This window comes from Aptenodytes patagonicus, chromosome 7, assembly GCF_965638725.1.
Source record: "Aptenodytes patagonicus chromosome 7, bAptPat1.pri.cur, whole genome shotgun sequence".
Lineage (NCBI taxonomy): Eukaryota > Metazoa > Chordata > Aves > Sphenisciformes > Spheniscidae > Aptenodytes > Aptenodytes patagonicus.
In genome coordinates, this window is record NC_134955.1 from 33992837 (window position 1) to 34007333 (window position 14497).

Below are 14497 nucleotides of genomic sequence, written 5' to 3' on the forward strand. Positions count from 1 at the left end.
GTGAATTGCTATGCCTGCATACAGTGCTATAGAAAGTAAAGGCAAACAAATACCTTGCCCAGCCTCATGCAGCAAGTCTGCACATTAGACCAGGGGACTTCACATGGAAGGCACTGCACCACTGCAACGTATTCGCTAATGACCTGCTAGATCTCCAGCCCGTAAGGCCCAAGCAGTTAAAAAAATACACAAGAGATTATAGATTCACTTCAAAAGAACTTTTTTTTTAATTTAGAAATGCAGTTATATACATAGAACAATTAAATTAAACTTTGTACAAATATTAAAATACTATCTTCACACCCACTGCAATGTACAGGATACCAGAAAATATATATAAAATAAAGCAAAATAAAACCAATTGAGTGACATCCTGCACAGCGTCAATTATGGTTTTGTTTTTAAATCCCACATATATATGGAGTACCATTCTGCAAATAATTCCATAGTGGTGCAATTCAGATAAAAAGAAAACACATACAGGAAAGAAAAGATTAATGTATAAAGGCATTCAAGCTCCCCTGGCATTTGCCTCAGCAACTACCAGCAGTCTACCCACCGCATCATAGGACATCTGCTTCACAGACAACTTCGCTTTGTTTTCTTTTGGAAGGAAACAAATTTGAGAATCGGAACTAAAACGTTTTCCAGCACAACTCAGTTGCTTCTGTCCTTGTTTACCCCAGGACAGAAGCAAAAGCACAGCTTATGGAACGCATATGCAGAGCATCAGTAAAACCCGTTCTGGTGGGCACAAATATCCGTACATCATTTGCAGAGGGCTGAGTTTGGAAGCAGTGCTGAACACAGGACCCTGAAGAGAAGTGCGGGAAGTGGCGTGCTCTGTCCTGGTGTGGAAGGGCAGGAGGAGGGGATGAAGGATTGAAAGGGGGCTTATTTCCTGTATAAAAATATGCCTTAAAATTAAGCCTGCTCTAGGAAACCTCTCTGCGCTTTCAAAGCGTATCATAGAGAATAAATGTTTTCTAATGAAGTTCTTCTGCAAACAAAAGTGTTCACAAAGAGCAAGTTCAATCTGCAGTTCCCTGGTAAGGACTGAAGGGTGAGGATGGGGTGAGGCAGGATGTGCAAAATGGATAGGATTTATTGCATTTATATACAGAAACCAGAAAGTGAAATTGATTTAATTAGTTATCTGGATAGAGTAATAAGGCAGATTTTATTTTTTTAAACAACTGCTATCGGAACAGTAAAACCAGGTTTTGCAAATATGCTCCAAAAAGGTCAACAAGGAAATCTCAGTGTGTCCAACCAGTTGTACGTTAATATATTTTTATACAGCAAGCCTGCTGGTGTCTGCTAAACCATCTAAACAAAGCACAAGCTTCCTTACAACCCAGTCATGAATGCATTGGCCCATTAGCCTGCAGCATACCTCTGTTTTCTGTCACAGCTCTTCCTTACCCCCCACCTTGTGTTCCCTTTTCCATGCTGCAAATGACTTAACCATCCCAGATTGTTTCCAATGGCTGAGCCTGTTGCTCTCTTAGCCCCACTCCTCGGTATTGACCCAAGTCATCCACCTCTGGGAGCATCTCAGGATGTTTCCTCCCAAAACAAGTGGAACAGATTTCTTCCTAACACACCTGACTTCTCTGTGTGCTCAAAGGCCAAATAAAGGCTTCAGATGCATTGAAAGAATCACCACACCAGAGCTGAAAGGCCAAGGAGAAACCTCAGGGGAGACATCCAAGGAGTGAACAACAAGCAGCATGCCTGCTGAGTAAGCATTCTTCTACACAGCAAGTTCCCAGGTGGTTAAGAATAAAAATGCATTAAGCTCTTCTCCCTCCCAGTCTCATGAGCTCACACGCTGCAGCACGTCCCTCCTCCCGACTTCATTTTTTACCTCTTCTACAGTTAATGATGGGGAGGTGTGAGCTATTTAAAACCCGAACACACAAAACCATCTCTCTCACCAATGCCGCTGACCTCCTTCAAGGTGGCAGGAGGCTCTGACACAAATCGTTTGAGCTGAGCTTCATGATGCAGGTCCTGACAGGAGACTGCCCCGCTTCCCCACGGGTTACTGTCAGCTTCACTTTCTGGTTCTCTCAGACTGGTCCAAGGTCTGCAACGCTTGGGCTGTAAACACTGCAGGAGGTTGCATTTTATTTATTTTTTTAAAAAACTATGCCACTGAAAGGGAGCAAGGAGGTTTTTTCTATGGCACATAGTACTTTGAATTTCTGAAATGCCCTTTTAATTTTTTAACCTATCAGACTCCAAAAATAACAGTGCTATTTTTATTGTTCCAAAGTAATTAAACAATTTTAATGTCCTGGAATATCACAGGATCCAGCATGTATGACAGAACATGAGATGATTATGGTCCGGAGCGTTAAATAAGGAAAAAAGCCTCCCTTTGAATTCTTCTGCCAGACATAGGTGGGAAAAAAGGGTAAGGAGGCTGAAAAACCCCAAAACAAAATAAAAGAAAAAAAATCATTTGCTGTGTTACATCTTGCAAGGCTGAGTCCCTGTGCTCCCCATCCACCACGGCGAGATCCAGGCTGCATCCACCTATGGCAACAGCCAAAGAGGGCACACTCTTTGCTCAGAGGTAACGAACACTCCTGAGATAGAGCAGAGCTCACGACTGAGGGATCTTTAAGCCTCAGCCCTCGCTCCCGTAAGTACAGGACTGTGCAATTTAGTTTTTCCTAAATCTCTGCCCAAAAGACTTCCCAATCCTTCAGCCTCCACAGAATTAAAACATGAATGAGTAACAATCACTTGATGATCAGTAGTGAGGCCTTGCTCCCCCTCCCCCTTGAAAAAAATTGTCAAGCAGACATCTCTCAGGTTCCTCCCCAGCCATTCTACCTCATTTTATATGAAAAGAAATTCTAAAGCTGAGGACGTGGGCAAGAGGAATGTGATGCCCCCAAACTGTTTTCCATGTTCTGGCTTGCACGGGTCCTTGGGGCCTGTTCCCACGAGTGCTGCTGCAGGGGACAGGCTCTTCTGCAAGCACTGGAAGCATCAGCTGGTATTACCAGCCAGCACAGCAGAGACTGGCCTGGGAGCTGCTGGTTTACCCTCTCAGCAAGCCAACAGAAGCTGCCTGTTTATGCCTGATCACAAGATCTATGCTTGCATATTTCCCTCCACCTCCGCATTTCCCCCCCTCCTTAGTAAAGCCATTTCCCACAATTTCTATAAATGAAACAGAATTAAAGCACTCCCTCTTCTGTGCAGCTTGCTTCCTTCTCTTCCCCACCCAAATTGAATTTTCTCTCCCAAACTGGCAGCTGCTTGCTCTACAATAGCAGAGAGAGGAGGCAGGGCCACACGGTACGTGCTTTCTGCTGGCGGAGCAGGCACTCGTCCAGGGCAAGGTCAGGCCTCGGGATCAGCTTCCAGCTTCGTTGTGGGATTCTCCCACCAACCCGGTGCTAACACTGAGTTAAAGGACTGTCCCTTGCAGAAAGGCAGCATGTACCTGACTTCTACACCTCGACTGCTGAGGGTCAGTTTGAGTAGACAGGACCTTAAATGCATAAAGAGCAACTCCTGCTCCGAGATGGCTAGGTAGCAGGAAAGAAGTCAGGTATTCTTCCCTCTACACTCCCTTACCACTACCCTCGCTCAATCCCTCTGTCTGCCCTGATAAACCAGTGAATGGGACAATTTGCTCAAGCTTAGACCATTTCCAAGGTAGGAGTTAAAAACTAAATACAAACGTTCCCAGGCTTGTTTTCTAAAATTCCAGTAGCAGATGCGTAAACAACATTTCCCACTACAGTGCTTGAAGCTGAGACACCGCAGCCCGCTGTAAAACAACGTGGGATTTTCACCATCCAAACCGAACAAAAAATACCCAAACCACCCAAATGGGATTTATCAAATCCTTGTGTTAATGCAAGGTAACATGAGCAAAAGGGAAGAAAGTTTAAAATACTGTATTTTTAAATTAATAACATCCCTCTAAAACAAGGATAGGGAAAATAGGATTCTTCCACCCACAGGCACACGCTGTCCCAGGTGTCCTGGGATTTAACAACTGATCAGGAACAGGAGCAGCGGGTACACGGCTGGATACTATGGCCAATCCCCATTTCCAGGAGCTGGAGCTAAGCCACAGTGATTTTATATATAAAGGTGTTGTGTCACTTTTACCAAATGCTGTGACAGTATGTTCCTGGAGCAACAAGGATGAGGATAGTGAGGATCATAAACCAAAAGCAAAGCAGCAAAGACAGCATCCCTATTCACCTGTACATTACCACATGATGTGTAAGGCCATGACATTTTGCTCCTTCAACTCAAATAAAAATTTAGCAGCTTCTCACAGGGCAAACACTTCCCCGGTTACTTCAAGACAGTTATGACAAGGTACATGCATCTAAGAAACCAACTCTTCTTGCTGAAACCAATCCCACGGAACGGTGTCCAGACCTCCCTGGTGAAGAACCTTACAACCACCAGAATGCTTTTGTGATTGGATCACCTATCCCAGACGAACGTGGCTTCCTGCAAAGAGAGAGTCCTGTTAACAGCAACCAGGATATTCTGACCTGCTGTAGGTAATTGTGGGGGGCAGAGGTATACATGTTTTCGGATTTTCTTTTCCCTGCTACCAGAACTTGAAACAATCTTCAAAACTTAGGTTCAGGAATAAGCAATGGCATCCTCTGGCACTGCTGTCAATGTAGCCAACCTTCCCTCACAGCAAGAGGCGTATTTAGGAGAGACTTTGTATATGCTGCTTATCCCTAGCCACAAGGAAGAAGCCCCTCTCTGTGGGCCCACTGAAGCCCATTAGGATAAAACAGCAGACTCTCGCTGTATGAAGCTAGGAAGACACGCTAGCCTCTGAGATGGTAGCTACCCAGGATTCAAGTACCACGGTACCTAGTGTGGCTGGAAAGGTAGTTTGGGATTGCACCAATGGCACTAGGCATTCACTACCTACAGGCATTTCTTCTCTTGACATTTTCAAACACCTGAACCACTTCCAGATTACATCTCAAAAGCGTTACCTCTGCCTGAAGATGTGACCAAAGGAACCTAAGCTTCAGTGCAGAACCACCTTAACTGAAAAAGCTTTGAGACACACAGCTTACTCAAAAGAACAGGGCCACAAATTTGGTTCCAGTCCTGATGCCTCAGTGAATGGGGCTAATTCATAGTTAACACAGGGCTGGTTAACTGAAAGTCACATCCTCCAAGCTTTCTGGACCCTGCTAACCACTGGCCATTTTCCAAGGCTCTTCTACAACCTAACACCAGGAGCTCTCTGGCACCAGACCAAAGCTGAAGGGGTTGTTTTATTGGCAGTGCAGTCCCAGTCCCAGCTTCTAGAAACACAGCATAATCAAGTGGGCTGCACGGGTAGAGGAGGAAGGAGGAGACAAAAGTGATTTTCAGGAATGGACTCCTGCAGAGATGGTTTTTGAGAAGGGAACAGAGGGCATTCCTACATGTTGGACTTCTCAGCCTTCAGCGCTCTAGCAATTCTCAATGAACTGTTATTGCACAGCTAAGTTGTCACACAGCCTATTCTCATTTGAGGCGCTTCTAGACATCACAAGCTGCCCCTTAACTGGGATCCCTCCCAAGCCCCGCTTCAGTCCCAGTGAGGTGTTTTGCCCTGCCCTACCTATCACAAAGAGGATGCTGGAAGAAGAGCCTATATAACATATATCCATATATATAAATTGTGTCTGCACCCAGTGAGCAAGTGGTTTTAGCCCCTGCTCTCTGGGCAGCGGAAGGGCTAGAGAGGCTGATAAACTGCAACAAGCCGGTGTGAGGAGGAGAAAGGCACAAGAAAAGAGCAGCTCTTCAGAGACTGCTGTCAAACATCTGGCTGGGGGAGAGGAGAGCTCAAATCCATTCTGTTCCTTGAGCCCCTGATGCTGATGTAATGGGGAAGCCAGCGCTGCACCAACTCCACTGGTGCACCCAGGAGGCAACCTGGCGACATCCTTTGGATCTTCAGCTGAGGGCGTCTCTGCTTGGAGGTATCCAGGGCACAGCTCGCGAGGACGGGGAAGGCTGCACAGAGTGCTTCTGTCCTGAAGGCAGAGGGAGGGGAGGAGGAAGAAATCCAAGAGGGAGAAGGCTAGACAAACACAGCAGGCCTCATGCTTCCTTCAGTAAGGGAATATCTGAACGGTGGGGAGAGAAGAAAAAGAAAAAGTAGTCAAACTTTTGCAGTTCAACACACACCAGAAAAACTACTGTTGAAAGCAAGACAGGCTCCCACTTCCATAACGCGATAATGCAGTGGTCTTCCTGTCATCACAACACAGCAGAAGGGACCTCTGGAGGACTCTGCTCCAACCTGCCCCCACAAGCAGGACCATTGCCGGCTCCAGCCTTGAAAATCTCCAAGGACAGAGATTCCACCACCTCTCTGGGTGCCCATCTGGTCCTGCACTACCCTCATAGTGCAAAATATTTTCCTAATGCCGAATCTGTCAAGTTACAGCTTGTGGCCATTGCCCCATGTTCTATCATCTGGCTGAGAAGAGTTTGGCTCCATAGTCTTTTCAACTCCCTGTAAAGTAATTGTAGTCAATTGTTGGCGTGGCCCTCAAGCCGCTTCTTCACCAGATTAAAGCAGCCCAGCTCCCTCAGTCACTCCCCACAAACCCCTGGCTATCTTGGCAGGCCTCCAACAGAGCCTGTCCAGCTTCCCCACATCTCTCTTGAACTGGGGGTCCCACAAGAAGATACAGTATTCCCAGTAAAGCCTCACCAATGTTGTTTAGGTGAAGGTAATAACTTCCCTTAAGAATGACAGTTTCCTTCTTTCCCATGACCTCATCAATCTTTTAGTTCCTCAAGATGTCCAAGACACATTTCTTACTGTGACAGGGATGGTTGAAAATACAAGCATCACACTTGCCTTTATCCAACTTGAAGAAATGCAACCTCCTCCAGTAGCTGCAGCTTCCTCATCTTTGAGCCATAAGCACAAGCTTTATGGTCTCCTGCTGCAAGGGGCAATCTGCTATTGTACAACAAGCCTTAGAGGCAATACATGTTTTCAGGCAGTGATAAAAAAGACATAGTGCAGAGGCAACATCCTCTAATTTCTACACTGCAGACTTTTTTTTGTTAAGCTTCACTTTTGGATTTCTGCTGTTTATGCACTTGAGGTTTAATGCCCATCTCAGGACATGTTGCCATTTCCACCCTGTAGCGGAAATCCCCTCTAACTGTTTTTATTGCAAGGGTTCTGGGTGGTGTTACTACGGCTGTAGGCTTGACACCATGGAAAGGAGAAGTTCTGCCCTGAGCTATCTACAAGCCAGTTACACTTCTTGCCTAAGACACAGCAGTCTCCGCAGAAGCAACCTTAAGCTGCAGCTTCACATCAGCTCTGGCACTGTAAAGCCACTCCTTCAGGGCAGAACAGAAGTGAAGAACGCAAGATGCACTGACCGTTTAACAGACTGGCCCCTCTGCCCTGTACAGTAAGTTCAAGCACATCCCTTTTAGGTCTTCCTGCATGCCAAGGCTGCAGCACTGTATGCAGGAAGCTGCTTACTAAAATAGTCTAAAAATGAAGAAGCCCAAACATCACAAAGGGTTTGTAGTGCAAGCATATCCTCCCACTCCCACCAACTTGTTTTCCACAAACACAGCTATTTTACTGCATTTGCACTGTGACGCTGGAGGCTGGCATTTCTCTGCAAATCCTTTCCTAAGACAAGAAGAGTGAACAGCAGAACCTCAACAGTCTTTCCAGACTGCCCTAGGCTCCCAGTCTGAGCGCGCCGCATACTTCAGAAAAAGGTATTAAATACTGCTTGCACATCTAAGTTGTGAAACATGCCATGGAGACTGGGACATCTCTTCTCAAAAGCTCCTCTGGTGCCTGACATAACATAGAGGCATTCCTTGCCATTTTCATCCTAGGTAGTCAACTGCAGAACCTACTCTTACAAGGGTCTCATTCAGTGCTCCTTGCCCAAGTCACGTACCATCTGTATATTCCTCGGAGGAAGTGAGTGATAAGAGGCTCTGTATGTCACTGCTTTCTGAATCTTGGACCTCTTTGTGTACAGGTCTACTGCTAGCCATGCCAGCTACCCAGGAAGAGGTAGCAGCCTGATGCACAAGAACAGTTTCAGAGCGCTGAGAGCCACTGGCTTCACACAGTCCAGAATGTCCGGGGGCTTCATCTTCTCTTTCAAAGCTATTGTGAGCCCCTTGGTCCTGCCGCTGCATCTCTCCGGCTCCGTTCTGCCCAGCTCCCTCCGAGAGCACGATCTGCACCCGGGAGTCCGAGGGTGGAACGCAGTTCCCCGTGCTGCCATACACCGCTTCTTCATAGGATGGCAAGGCCACTTGGACACCATCCACCATGATAGAGACCTGATCTCCAGACACACCTTGGTCTCGCCTCAAAACAAGAAACAAAGTGTCAGGGGGGGAGAAATCAAGTTGAGCATTTATATTTTTATATATATGTTACCGAGAACTCCAGTAACCTTCCACAGCAGAACTCTAATTCTCAGCATTGACTTATTTAGGGGAGAACAGACAGAAACATGAATGGTAGTTTAACAAGGCCAAGCAAGCATAGCCTTGCAGCCCTTCTGTGAATTGCCTAAACATGAGCAGGGGCTGTAATTCACAGTGCCCAATGGATTTAGCAGCAAGAGCTGAAAAGGTTACAATGCTTCCCACCTCACCTGCCTCCATAGCTAAATCTGACAGAGATCATGATGCAGAGCCCTCTGCTGCCACAGCCAGCAGATAAAAAAGAGCTCTGACCACCACTGATTTCAGCTTGTTACACTGCTATATTCTGCAACACCCAGCGCTGCCTGTTCTGCCACCTTTGCTGCTGGCAAGATAACCTCTGGCGGGTGGGGCAGACAGCTCTTAAATGGGCACAATGTAAATCACCTAGCCTCACGAGTCAGAGTCCCGAGACCGAGTTTTTCTTTTCCAGTGGTTTGGACTTCTTCAGAAAAGAGCAGACTCCAGGACCCCATCTCTCATCCTCCCCGCTGCTGGACAGCCATGCCTCTGCTCTTATTTAAGGAATACTAGTAGCTGGTTTGGAAGAGAGGGTCCACAGTGACTTTGTTGACCTCAGCTGGCAGCAGTGTTATGGCTGGGTCCCTCCTCTCATCCACAAACCCAGCCAGGAGGGTTCTCCTCCCACAGCAGGGAACAATGGCAGATTTGCATGTGTATCTAATCAGCAGTACTGCCTGAATTCGTGTCCATAGGATGTCACAAACAGACTGGGGGAGATGCATATATATATATATATATACACACACACACACCCAGACACATACTTCGGTAGCTATCCAAGGCTAGAAGAGGCAGGAGGTTAATCTATAGCCAGGCTAGTAGGGATCATAACTTTTCACATTCAAAGCCAAGGAAAAAGAGCAAGGAAACGATAGCGTGTTAGAATGGGGACTGCAGCTGGGTATCACAGACCACCATTTCAGACTACTGCTGGACCATGGGGCGGAGGTGCCACTGAGATGATTAAAACAGGAGCAGAGAAGCGAGGAGTTAAGTTGCTCCAAAATGAAGGCCTAAACCAAGTACCTTAATGGGTTTCTGCTGCAAAGAAACAGGATGCCTCTGAGCCCCTTCCAAACCCCAGCTATGCTTACCTGCTATGATGGAACGACTTCAGCTTTGGCTGCAGCAAAACAAACAGCACAACTAAGAGCAGAATCAGGGCGACAGAGCTTGCTGTGGAGGCTACTATGGACAGTGTGGGTACTCCAATTGTTGGAGGAGAGTCCTTTTCTACAAAACCAAGAGGAACACAAGGTAAAATGATCCACTCCCTTAAATCACTGCCATAGGGAAGGAAAAACATCCACATTGCCTGCTCTCAGGAGTTACACTTGGGTGCACAGGTGAGGAGACCAGGTTTCCCATATAGTCAAGGCACACCAGCTATCTCTTATAGAGGACAGTTCAGAGCTCAAGCTGACACGTCTCCATCAGCTGTAAAGGGAATCTAAAATAAAACATGCACATACAAGGGTCCTTTGGAAAAACACAAGGCAAACAGAAAAGCAGAGCAAGCAGGCCATGGGAACTGACAGATGGTGAAAGGGTCATGTTATGTATAGACCTGGCCGAGCAAAAGCTAAAACGTCCTGATGTCACCAGCAAGGCCAGTAATTGTCTAACACAATAAGCAGGATATTTTAGGCCAAACAATAGGAAAAGTTCCAAATAACAGGTTTTCTTGGCTAATTGAACAGCCTCCCAAAGGAAGGGGTGGAAGTCACCTGGCTGGGTATATTTAAGATGCAGCAAGTATTCAGTTTCTCTCTCACACAAACATATACCAGGGAACAGAGAGGGAAGGCAGATGTTGCTTCAGGATGCTGAGTTTTCAGTGTTAGATACATGTGCCCTGTTCACATTACTTCTTCATACCCTTCCTCAGCTGTGCCATGTGACTGTAGAGGAACCAATTTGGCTTTTAAAGGTCCCTTGCAAGACAGGAATAAATTGGGAGTGGAGAGAGAATGGCCTGGAGCTGGTATTGCTGAGCACTGCATATCGTGCCTAGAATGCTACACTAGGCCTTTTACCTCCCTAGAACAAATAACTGTCTGCATACATGTTGCCTCTGTCCCTAATTTATGTCTTTGGTAGAGATCTGAAAAACCTCACCAGCCCATCGGCAAATACTATCGTGCATTTCACATTCAGGACATTCCCATGTATGCAATTCCTCAATTCCTTTTTGCTACATTCAACACATTCTTTGGGAGCACAGGTCTCAGACTGTGGGGGGATGCAGGACACACGTGCAGGTACGGATGACAGGAAGAAGAGCATGCAAACAGAAGAAAAAAAGCTAGAGGACCACCGTTTTTAAGCCTACAGCCTGAAATCTATGCCCAAAACAGGCAAACTGGCTTTTCAGCTTACATGCATTTCCTGCATCTTCTCTCGGGGTCAAACCTATTGGTTTAGTTGTTTTGAACTTGTTTTCCTGAAATTCTTCAGAAGTAGCTTGACCTCTCCCCAGGGAAAAAAACAATGTCTGGTACATTTTTCCCTATGGCAAATAGGGTTGAGTAAGGATTTCCATTTTCAACATTACTCAGGGCACTTTGAGTACACTGACAGGGAAGAGGGTAGGCAAATAGGGGTGCTCCGTTTTCAGCATCAGTACACGATGCTGTAAAACTGCTCACTACCCAGGATACCTCCAGCACATTCACCATCTCATATTGCAACAAGATGCTCACTAACTCATACAATAAACTGCCAAAAGGCTATGGGGCTGACCGGCTCAGAGCTACACAAAACATCTGATAACTGCTATGGATTTCATTTACTCTGTATGGAGCAGGTGACATCTTACCCATTACCAATCATTTTAAGACCTACTGCCTTTCTCTCTACAGTATTCCACCTCCTCTTCCTTTTAGCCCCGTGAAAGAGACCTGCTAGTTAAACCTCAGCTGTCTCTGACCCTAACCAATTGTTTCAAAGCCTGTGCTGTGAAAGCAATGGCTTTTTCACTGGTCAGACTTTTGAGGCCCCATATTTTTGATAAGACCACTGATCCTTCAGGATGCTAAAGAAATCCGAGGGATTTCTGCTCATTACAACACAATCCCTTCAGCCCTGATGTAGACCAAGTGCCACCATGAAGGAATGCCACCCAGGGAACACTACCCGCAATAGCACAGCTTTGTTCTCCAGCCTGGGTGCAGCAAGGGGAAGGGGGACCGCTGTGGAAAGGAAGCTTATGCTGAATTTGAAAAGCCTCTTCAGTATCTAGTAGCTGCCAGGTAAACTCCCAGTTCCCTTCCTTATACATCATAGGAAGGGGCTATTGGAGTGGCTGTGACAGAGACACTGAGAAGACAGTGTCTCTGGGACAGGACAAGATGTTCCAGAGATCATAGGTATGCAGTGAGCTCTATAAAGAGCTTGAAGAAAGTGCTTTTCTGTTTGCTTCTGATTAAGCTAACAAATTTTGCTTTTTGGATTATGAGACCTAATTCTGGAATGTACACCTTGCTGACTCAGGATGACTGAGCAGTAAGACTATCAACAAGCCAAACCTGAAGAGGGGAGGGAGTTCTCCCTTTATCCAGTATGCATGCTTTTAAAACCAGAAGGGCCGTAGGCAAACTAAGAGCTGTATGATGAACATTTTCCTGCAAACCTTTTTACTTTCCTGCTTTGACAGAAGAATTCCTTTTCAGCTGGGAGAGACCCACAAAACAAAAGCTGTCCATTTCCATTTGGAGAGAAGCAGAAATCATTTGTCAGCAATGTCCTTTCCTGCCAGTATGGTGAAAAGCAGCACCATCGAGCTCTTTGCTACAGGAGGCCAACAGTTACTTAACCTGTTTGCAAGAAAGATCGGCTCTACATACACACGCACGCGCACAAGCAGACAGACGGGTACACCACTGAGGGAGATGTACTGTCAAACCCATCAGAAGCAAAACCAGACAGCATGGAAAATGCTTCAGTTAGGATCTCCCCCATTTCTGGGATGAGAGCTGTCAAAATAAGCGGCTCCACAGAAGTAACAAGTTGCCTCCTTTATACTCCTTTTCATGGGTTGTCTCCTTGCGTGAGGGACTCTGAGCCTACATCTGATGGGCTGTTACAGAAGAGACATTTTTAATAAAGAGCTGCGATTGTGAGCCGCATTTATGAAATTGCTGGAGCAATGAGAGGCAGCTGTATGAACGTCCTCAGCATCACACTGACTCAGTGTTTAAGGATAATTTGAAAAGCCAATGGAAGGGCAATTCTGACTGTCCCACTGGAGTCAGAGAGCACTCACCCGGGCTGAGCCTGCAGCTGACTTCCATGGCTGGGTTCCACTCTCCATTCTTGCAGGTCAAGTATTTATAATCTCCTTTCAGCATGTAGCCTTCGACGCACAGATACTCTATGACACTGCCTGAAGTCAGAGGGTTGTTGCAGGGGCTAGGGTGGCATTTATAGCCTCCATTCTCAGGCTGTGGTGGCTGGGGACAATCTGGAAAAAAGAAAAAGCATCATGGAGGATATCTCAGAGGAAGACATCTGTTGCACAATAGATACAGCACATCGGCAGACTTCCACCTACGAACACCCACTAAATTAAGAAACTACCAAAACCGAGAAGAAAGACTGCTACGCAACAGCAGAGAACACTGCTCAGTTTCACCTCTGATAAGTCTTCTGTGATTGCTAAACACTGCTTGTTATCCCAGTAGTACAATCTAGTTGGCAGGCATCAAACTGGTGATATTTTTGAACAGTGACACAACAGAGATTCCACATGAGAGAGGCCCAGAAAATCCTTGGTGCTATCTTTTCCCCACAGCTGTTTCACTAGAGACTGTGGGGAACCTAACAACCAGGCTTTCCTATTAGCCTGATACGGAAAAAGCATGAGACCTCCTACTGGAACGAATGAAGAATGCAAACACCCCACTGTACTATGGGTACAATGTCAAGGTACAGAGCTGCCCCAAAAGGCACCCTGGACGCCTGTAAGAGCACATTGATTTTAGCTATTTTACATAGATATACCACCAACAGTATGGGGAACAGAGCCTTGCTGCAGTAGGACCAAATATTCTAGCCTATTTTTAAAAAGGAGTTAGTTATATTACAAAGACATTTCTAAAAAACCCTCTGTTTACCTATGTCAAGTCTGGAGTGGTAAAGGCACTTTACATTTCTCTTTGCATCTCTCCTGACTAGTGAGTATGGACATAGCACATGCCAGAAATTTTCTTGCAGAATTTTCAATAGCCATTTAAATAAAAACAACAAACCACAAATGAGGAAACTGCACTGAAAACAGGATATTTGTATTGCTTAGAATTTCATCTCCTCTCGCAGGTCACAGTGACTCTGCAGAACAGCCCCAACACCCCCCGCTGATGCCACGTATCTGCCTGCCTGAAAGAGGGAGAAATCTAGATTTTTCCCGTTAAATCCACATCAACTTCCCAAACTTCGCAAAAGAAAAGACAAAGATCCCTCTTGAGATATTTTGGGGCATGGAAAACCTGCCAACCCACCCACCCTATTCCATCACAGCATGGTGATCCAGGCCTGCCCTTAAACCCTAGAGCACGCATTCCCACATTCTGCCTCTAAGTGCCCCACTTACTGTGGGACAAACAGCAAGAAACAGCTAGGCAAAGTTCAAGTAACTGGATTTTGGGCAAGATTTAAGAAGCAAAAGAAAACTTGAGATTCATTCCACTGTGGAAAAATTTGCTACATTGCTGCAGTGCAATTGACCCTTGAACCTAATCACATGTGTGAATGCATCATAGGTAGTGCCTTGTAAATGCCAGTAAACCCCGAGATGAAGTGCTGAGCGAAGCCAAAAACCTTCTGGTACGAGTTCTGCCAGCTTTATAACTGCAATTCAATTTACTTCTTGAGAGAAAAGGTTAACAGGAGTCTAAGTAGCAGCTTTTCAAGAAGACTTTGTTCTTGAGGAGATTTATTCTTAAATAAGCTTCAGAGAAGCCACTGTCCC

At 45.9% G+C, this 14497-nt stretch overlaps 1 protein-coding gene across 6 annotated transcripts in view; it reads right to left on the reverse strand.

Annotated features, from left to right (window-relative positions):
• Nucleotides 1-203: 203 nt before the first annotated feature.
• Nucleotides 204-14497, reverse strand: part of SUSD6 (sushi domain containing 6) — a 103028-nt gene continuing 88734 nt past the window's right edge. For all 6 annotated transcript variants that reach the window (XM_076344800.1, XM_076344795.1, XM_076344796.1 and 3 more), the window contains 4 exons: nucleotides 12794-12991; nucleotides 9624-9762; nucleotides 7962-8383; nucleotides 204-6137 (listed from right to left, as the gene is read on the reverse strand). In XM_076344800.1, the coding sequence (XP_076200915.1) occupies nucleotides 6112-6137; nucleotides 7962-8383; nucleotides 9624-9762; nucleotides 12794-12991 (785 nt within the window). In that variant the 3' untranslated portion in view covers nucleotides 204-6111. The remainder of the gene's footprint in view (nucleotides 6138-7961; nucleotides 8384-9623; nucleotides 9763-12793; nucleotides 12992-14497) is intronic.